Source organism: Montipora foliosa, chromosome 1, assembly GCF_036669935.1.
Source record: "Montipora foliosa isolate CH-2021 chromosome 1, ASM3666993v2, whole genome shotgun sequence".
Classification (NCBI taxonomy): Eukaryota; Metazoa; Cnidaria; class Anthozoa; order Scleractinia; family Acroporidae; genus Montipora; species Montipora foliosa.
Genome location: NC_090869.1, coordinates 70,986,532 through 70,994,595, shown reverse-complemented (window position 1 = coordinate 70,994,595; position 8,064 = coordinate 70,986,532). Strand labels below are relative to the sequence as shown.

At 39.8% G+C, this 8,064-nt stretch overlaps 1 protein-coding gene across 1 annotated transcript in view; it reads right to left on the bottom strand.

Annotated features, from left to right (window-relative positions):
* Positions 1-281: 281 nt before the first annotated feature.
* LOC137980825 (uncharacterized) overlaps positions 282-8,064 on the bottom strand; it is a 39,554-nt gene continuing 31,771 nt past the window's right edge. Inside the window, exons 5-6 of the mRNA XM_068828242.1 lie at positions 7,026-7,325; positions 282-1,277 (exon numbers count right to left, since the gene is read on the bottom strand). Coding sequence (XP_068684343.1) covers positions 1,099-1,277; positions 7,026-7,325 — 479 coding nt within the window. The 3' untranslated portion in view covers positions 282-1,098. The remainder of the gene's footprint in view (positions 1,278-7,025; positions 7,326-8,064) is intronic.

Genomic DNA, 8,064 nt, shown 5'->3' with positions numbered 1-8,064 from the left:
CGTTTGCACGAAATTATTCACATCATTTTGACATGCAATATTGTTTGCACGTGGGTTTTCTTTACAAGTTCGCTCCTCTGGGATTTAGCTCAAGCCAAAATTTACAAGTTCGACTTTCGAATTCGAGGATTGGTGGTAATTTTAGCTAGTCAGACGTCATCAGGCATAAGGGCTATTTGTACGGCTAATTGTGTCCACGGTTTTTTTAAAATGTAACTTTCCGCATGCAAGGGATAAAGTTTGCTAGTCCTCAATGACGTAATGAATAACCACTGATGTTTCACGCTTTAGCGTCAATGCTTTATTTAGATGTTCTTGATCTGGATTATATAAACGCAGATATAGGATTAAATGACTAAGTGAATAGTAAGAAACACGATGTGTTAAGATCTGACCGTATAAAGGGAAATGAAACGAGTGAGTGGTGTTGTTTTTCTTTCTCATTTTGCATCGTCTCAGCAACCACAGAAGCTCATAAACTTGAAGCGCATAACTCTGGTTCAAAGCTGGGTCTTTTTTAGTTCAAAAATTTCCTTATTTGGATGTAACGTAGCTCGTGCACTTTCCCGCACGTGCAGCTTCGATCTCATTTTTGTCCATATTTGGGCATAAAATTGGTGTCCCAAAATCCCCAGCTTTGTTCCAAGGAAAGGAGTGGAAAGTTACACGCTTTAAGGTCATGTGTTTCTGGTGCCAACATTGTCGCTTTTAGAATGTTGTAGATAATTAAAAAGACTTATCAGGATCCGGTTTTGAGAACCGTCGACATGGGCGTTTTACGAAAGTCCGCTTCCATGCCTGGCGCCAGTTGTTCAAAAGGTGGATAACGCTATCCTCCGGATAAATCTCTATCCATTGGATAGCGCATTTGGTTTCGCTATTAGTTATCCACTGGATAGTGATTTATCCGGCGGATAGCACTATCTATCGTTTGAACAGCTGGGGCCTCATATCTTAACACTATTTACAAGGGCGCACTCCCCTGTTAGTATTTCATACATTTTGACCTTTTCTTTCAACGAAACATTCTGAAAATTGCACCGCGTTCGCGGTGAATGGCAAAACTAAGACCGAAATTCTGACGCCTGACGAAAATGATTAAACAGCATTGTCTGGGTTGGTGCTTGACTCCACGGGCATGTCGCGTGTTGTCACCAGTGGGCCTTGCTGTTTCTTCCAGCGTCGATGGTACACCATTAATACTACGCCTTTCAGCACACCAACCAAAAACAAGAATATTGTAAGCAACGCTACTGCCCAGTCCTCCATACCATCTTCTACAAGTTGAAGAAACAAAAATGTCAGTTCGTCAATCAATGCAGCTAATTATCCTTTCTTACCGCTTGAGTCCTGCGACACGACGCCTGTCTGGTGCACACGCAGTGATCTCGTATGAGAGGGAATGTGAACTAGTTCTATAATTCAATATGGTGGACCATCTGACGCTCTCTCATACGTTCATTTATATGTTGTCATAGCGACTGGTTGCCGGACGTGTACACACGGTGCGACAATGCTGCTCTCGCTAATTTTGTTCCTGCGATCATTCGCAAGAATTCAAACGGTTTGAACTCGTGCAACTGATCGCAGCGACAAAATCCTGCCGCAGCGAGAATGATTGTTGCATAAATAATTACCCATCACACGAGGCGAATTGTTGCGGCTACTTGTCCCCGCGACGTGTTGCAGTGACTTATTGCCTAGTGTGTCCCGTCCTTGAAGTCCTGTACTCACACAACATTGAAAGCGGTTTTGAATTGGCTCTCGAACTTACAGACTTACATAATAATAACAACAAAAAGCTAAAGGAGCCACAATGCGTTGTTTATTTTCCGTGGGTTTTGATATTTAACAACTAGACCCGTAGCCCCCAAGGGCTACGGGTCAATAGCCCATGAGGCGAAGCCGAATGGGGCTATTGACCCGTGGCCCTTGAAAGCGAGGGGTCTATTTGTTTTAGTATCACCCAACCAGTTGGACAGGAAAGGCAATAATAAAGTTAGCGAATGCAACTTGAAGAAATATTTATTTGGCCGAAATAAAACGAAAGAAAGTGTTACGCTTTTCGATACTTGAGGACTATTACTAATAGTCATCTAGTAGCGTAGCCAATCAAAATTCAGGATTTGCATTAGTCCACTAGTTGGGTGATACTAAATTTGAATGTCAAAACACATTTTTCAAAGACGTTTTTTGCTGGAGACGCATGATAATGCTTCTGGACGACTTTGGCCAATTTTATTTTACCGCGTCTTTGAGTTAGTCTTGTTATTTGCTATGTATATATAAAGACAGAGGAGAGACGCATTATACTGCTTCGGCCGCTGGGATATGAGTAGTTGCTGAACATAACTGTACACCTCCTACTCAACCAATCATAGCGCATGAAAAGAAGTTTTAAGTTGCTCTCAGAATGCAAAGAATCATATGTTGAAAAAGAAAGTTCTTTTTTTTTCGCCCGTTTGTGTTTAATACAAGATCTCTTCACTAATCCGAAAACTATTGTTATTGTTGCTTAATAACCATAAAGTCACTTTATTTTTGCGTGTTGAGTCAGCCAAACTTAGGGGTATCAACCTCGTTACCAGGACTTCCCCTTTGGCTTTCCCGTCCCACCCCAAAGTGAAAGGGAAGGTCCTGGGGACGAGGTTAAAAGCGGTAAGTCAACAAATCTACGACATGATCTCTTCTCTAAATTAACCATTATAGTTAATTCTTAATTTGCTTTCAATATTACTGTTATCGTTAATTTAGGACGCTGTGTCCAAGGACTTGTGGTAGCAGAGAAAATAAGGAAAACAAGACGCCTACAAGGGCGTATCCGTGGAATGCGCAAACAGTTAACACAAATTGTCCAGTTACAGTCGACTTCAAGTACAGGTAAACTTCGGAAAATGGCTAGAGATTACCAGAAAGATTAATCTGTAATATAACTTGAAGTTGTTTGTTGTAAGTGCTCATTATTAGTTTTACCTGCTTCCTTAACTCCGTTCATCCAAAAAATACCAGATCAGCCTTAAATCATCCGAAAAACGTATTACAAATCACAGTTCGACAACTTATCATCCTGGGTCAGCTGTTAAAAAGCAGAGTTTTAAAACGAGTTTTATTCTCTACTCCCAAATGCTGTTCAAGGCTGATATTCGGTAAAACTTTACATTAGAAGAATTCAATCTTGAAAAACAAAAATAAGCAAAGAAAACTGTTACCAAAAAGTTGAAAACATAAAATAAAATGTTTACTATACGCTAATCCTGGATTAAGGTAATCGGCTTTCGAACAACCGGGCCCTACATTCGAAGTCCGGTGCCGTAATCCTGGTTTAGTTCCTTGCAAACTGTTTAAGGACGTTCGCGCCCATTGCTACTGCCCATTTTTTCGCCAATGTAACGCACACGTCATGCATCGCAGACCACGAAGGTAAAAACGATGCTAAGGGCGCAAACATTTTCCACAAGAATGGAACGTGAAAGTGTGTGGCATTATGGGATAGCTGTGGACCCAGGTCTTCTCGAAAATGTCCCGCAATTACGTGACAGTGCGAATATACCATCGCTTTGAGAACTTCGCAGCGATTTTACTCGCTTGAATGCTCGTTGACCACTATTTTCTTTCCCTAGATTACTTCCTTTTCCGATTTTGTCCATTTTAACAAAAAACAAAAAAAAAATCTGTGCTTGAGAAGTTACCGTGATATTTCGCCTTTTATGCTCTCGTGCGACCGAAGTTTTCTTTCTTAGACTAATATGTATCGTTTATTTCACCTCAGAAAAAGACATCAGCTGCAAACTTAATTTAGTTATATTAGTTATGTTGAATTGAGTACGTTTACCTGATCTAAATTTCACCAATGTATCTTTCTTATTGCTGACAGTTGTAAAGCTACAATCGTCTTAAAATAACGCAATCTTCTAAAAGTACACTTCATGATCTCAAAAACGAGTACCGTTGACCCCCCATTTTTTTGCCTTTTTGGCAAAGGTAGATCATTACCTTTCTGCGTAGCAAGTTTTAAAAAAATATGTACGTGGGAACATTTTGGGCGCGAACGTCCTTGAATCTGCCGTGGCGAAGACAAGAAGACAACATCTGTACTTAGTTTCTCTCAATGCTCAAAAATCTAAAATTCCGTAATTGCGTGTTCTATAGTCTAGTCCAAAGTTCTAATTTTACAATTTCATAATCTTGATTTCAGTATAAGAGTAACTTGGTACCAAACGTTTCACAATAGCTTGAAATCTCGTTAAGAAAAAAGCTTAAATCCAGTAGTCCAGTCCGGGTTGAGATCGCCAAAACTCTCCCTAACTCAACAAAAGCTACAAGTATTAAATAGTTCTCAGAAACTAAAAAAGTTCGTCATGATTCTACACTCGAGCTGAACAAAAGACTATCAAAAACGAAACCAAAAAACTCTAGTGATCGCTTCTCGAGAGAACAGACAAGCAGCCGAAAAAAGTACCGTGCGTAGTACAATGGTACTTGACCGTAGCCCTTGGCCGAGAAACTAATCTGCGCCAAAAGGCCGAGAAGCGATCAGGATACGGGATATTTAGGTTTAAAAAAGTTGTGGGGATATGGGAATTCTCACAGCTTTCCGAGACCAATGTTACTAAGGTTAAACCCTTTCCAGCGGGGTTAGTATCTGGATGGGGAACATCAAAATATGCGACTTACTGTCAGGAACATATCACCAAAAATTCTATTTTAACTCTCAATAATGCGAACTAAGCAAGGTACAGATTTTGCTAGCCTGCTTTATGCAAAACAACTATTGACGCAGAAGTAAATAAATATTTATATGTAGTTTCTAAGGAGAACAGAAGGAAACTTTTAGGAAGTATCGATCGAGAATAGAACAATTTGCCATCAGTGAAAAACATTTCGGGAGATTTTTGTTACGTTCAATCAGAGTTCAATTTTTCTATCGTACTTTTGGTCGTACAAGTAAAATCGCAAAATCGAAAGTGACATCGATTTTAGCGGCCGCCTGTGATCAAGTTACCTGCGTGTTTAATACTGACAACTCACAAAACAGAGGATGCAACTGTGACAAAATGACGGCAAGACACTGGGCTGTTGTTAGTTTGCTTTTTTTTCTTTCAAGTTTTATAGAGTTCGACAAGAGAAAATGTGCGAATTTAACACAAAGGTCACAATCGTTGATGCTAGTCCAAGTGTCAGCTAAAGTTAAGCTTCTCCGAATGAGGTTAGTACTTGGGTCGGGGACCGCTACGAAGTCCCCGTGACGGCGATAGCTAATCCGTTTTTTTTAACGTAATTTCATTTTTTTTTTTATCTTGTTTGGCCGTTGAAAGCTATTTTCTTATTTTCTTTTTACGTCAAAACGGCGAATAAACTGGTTCCCAAGAAATATTGGAGTCTTCGCTCTATGCAAAATACTTCTAATGAAGTATTCATTCTATGCAAAATAATGTTCACAGTGGAACACAAAAGTACGAAGCAAGATCTAGAAATAACGTAGAAAATTATCCTTACCTTTAATACTTGCCTTTCTCAAAGAAAACGCATCTGTCCATTTTATCGAATAGTTTAATTAATACTGAATCAATAATGGCGGGCGGAAAGATTCCACATTAAACGTTTGCTTTCATCCTGATAAGAGAAGTGTGTCATGGTGGTCGAGTGGTCTAACGCGCTCGCAGGTAATCGTAAAGGTTGAAAGTATGAGTTCTCCTCGGGGCAGGGAAGTTTAGACATACTGGAGAGAATACATGTAAACTAAATTTACTCGATGGGAGATTATTTCAATACCCTGTGATATGCACATTTGTGACTACCAACAAAGCGACCAGTTTTCTTTACGTGGATTGGGTTTGAACCCGCAATTTCAACTCCATAGGGACCGCTTCTTTTCGCCTCACCACTGGAGATGAAAACATCGCGGTCTCAAAAATCAGATTTATTTAAGTTTCTTATGGAATATCATCGCCGAAGAGTAATTAGGCCTAGGCTCGATAAATTGAGCGTAAGCTTAGATTTTAAAGTGTTGTCGTGAAGTTTGGTAACCGACCTTTTGCAGTGTCTAATGTTGAATGATAATTCAGTATTAGGCTGGTTTACACGTACAACACAAGCATACGCATAAGTAGCATATGCAGGCGCATTAACTTGTTGTTAATTATGTCTTTTGTTCTAATGAAAGGTACCAATTATCACAACGCTACTGCGTCTGCGTATGTTGCTTGTGCTTATGCTTGCGTCGTACTTTATCAAATAGCTTTAAAATGTTGTCCCTGAGTGTCGAGCTAGCCGTGTGGTGGACAAGTGGCTAAGTGCCCGGCTCGAGTCCTATGTCCATACACTTGGGTTATCTTTTAAAATAGATATGGCCATAAATCCCCATGATCCATATCACGCTTTCAGAACTTCTAAATTAACCATAATAGATGGTTTTCATCTGATGTCACAGCAGCTATGTAGGTGCACAAAACAATGTAGGAAAAATTCTTTTGGGAATTTGACTATTATAGTGCAAAACATGAGCCGGCCATAGAGCGACTGTCATATGATCTTGAAAAAAGTGCTCGCAATTTGTTTCACTGACCAATGTTTGGCAAAATTAAGACAAAGCTTCTCCTTATTCCCTCGAAGGAAACTCCTAGTATTGGCAGTAAACAGTTCGATTGTCCAATCACATTACCGCATTTCAAATGACGTCAAAGCGACATGCCGATCGCTTTCCAGAACGTTCCATGGAGAGATGACATTGTTTGCATCCGCGTTCGCCAAGCCAATGAAAAATTTCCGCTGTTTTTTTTTTTTTTTTGTTCGATAAGCCAATTAATGCTTTGCATTTTTGTTTATGTTCTGTTTTTACGTTTATTTTTCAAGGTCATATGAAAGTCGCTCTAATTTGCTAATGTTTTGTGCACCAACATGGCCGCCTTATCACGTGATTGAAAACCATCTATGGCAAATTCTGAGCAAATTAGGAATTAACGATAATTGCTATTTCACAGGTAGAAAATGGGTTACAAATCTATCGGGCTCCGGTAGTCTCCTACCTGAAACATCAGCGGACTGGGGACATGACTGCTCGGTGACGTCATTGGCCACGAATACGATGACGTCAATAGTCTTCTGCAAAAATTGCAGCATTTGAGGAGTTACTCTTGCAAGCCTGTCGCAGTCCTTGTGGTAACAGGAAGTCATGCGTCCCCTGAAGTTAGCGGTGTCAGTGAGGAAAATAGCGCTCAAGGTAGGCTTGCTTTCCCAAAATGATACGTGATCACTTCTCAAAAAGGTTGAAGGTTGGCCAAGGGAAGGAAGTTCCACACGATACATGGTAGTCTTCTTCTTTAGGTCTGCGGGATTTTAAGAAAAATAACAGCCAACCTTTAAATCCCAGTTGTTATTTAACCGTTCGTTAAGGCAACAGGGACAGTTGAGAAAGGACGAGTAAGAATTACTCCCCTGTTCTTTTTGTTCCCCATAAGACTGTCTGGCTTAAGAAGTCAGCCTTGCGTCGTGGTTCTCATTTGCGCCTCTTACTCTGCGATAGTATGTGGGCTGATGTCAACTTGTCTCGAGCATTTTTCTCCGAGAACTCCGGTTTTCCTCTCTCATCAAAAATTGACAACAGCTACTATAATTACATCTGGCTTTGTTGCTGTGCTCCACAGCGATATCACGTAATTTGAGGGTCACAAGTTAAAAAAAAAAAAAAAAAAAAACTATTTGAGATTATATTAACGTGGTTCGTTAAATAAAGATTTTTGTATTGTATTTTATTGTAATGTAACAAATGAAGGACAAAAAATAGTTTTACACATTAACAATGTTAAAAATACGATCTTAGAGCTTGTAGTATGCATGCTGCTAGATGAATTTAGATTCAATTATTTTTTGTCGCTGTTGAAAAAAGTACGATAAAACAATGTACATAAATCCTATGAACATTTCGCATGTGCAGAGCGTCTGTTGTTCAAACCTGTTGTTAAGTGACATTCTTGTTCAGGTCAACTGCTTAACGCCCACTATCGCTTCTGTGCTGAAAACCGTCCAATCGTCGATCATGTTTACTCAATGGGGAAATTAAGGCTC